A 358-nucleotide genomic window follows, 5' to 3' on the forward strand; every position below is an offset into this window, starting at 1 on the left:
GCAGCCCGAGTCCCGGGGGCCCGGCTCCGCGAAGCCAGAGACCAGGGAGGCAGTTCCAGCCCAGGAGACCGTGGTGGGGCTCAGACTCGCTCATCGGTCGTTTTCAAACATCATGAACCCCTGAGGCCGAGGCCCCGGAGGAGGTGCTGACTGAGCCAAGGGCCAACCACGGGGCGTCTCGGAGCACAAACCCAGCGCACCCCAAGCTTCGGTCCAGGACCCGCCCGAGGGCGCTGCTTACCGCGCCCGCAGCGCAGCGCAGGTAATCCATCTCGGAGGGAAACACGTTCCCCAGGTACAGCGAGCACCCCGAGGTCACCAGCAGGCAGCCCTGCAACACAGCATGGCTCAGTGCAGT

At 67.0% G+C, this 358-nt stretch overlaps 1 protein-coding gene across 1 annotated transcript in view; it reads right to left on the reverse strand.

Moving 5' to 3' along the window:
* MLC1 (megalencephalic leukoencephalopathy with subcortical cysts 1) overlaps window positions 1-358 on the reverse strand; it is a 19,743-nt gene that overhangs the window by 17,344 nt on the left and 2,041 nt on the right. Inside the window, exon 3 of the mRNA XM_005877977.2 lies at window positions 242-331. Within this exon, the coding sequence (XP_005878039.1) occupies window positions 242-331 (90 nt within the window). The remainder of the gene's footprint in view (window positions 1-241; window positions 332-358) is intronic.

The sequence above is a fragment of the Myotis brandtii genome, unplaced genomic scaffold (genome assembly GCF_000412655.1).
Source record: "Myotis brandtii unplaced genomic scaffold, ASM41265v1 scaffold537, whole genome shotgun sequence".
In the NCBI taxonomy this organism is placed as follows: Eukaryota; Metazoa; Chordata; class Mammalia; order Chiroptera; family Vespertilionidae; genus Myotis; species Myotis brandtii.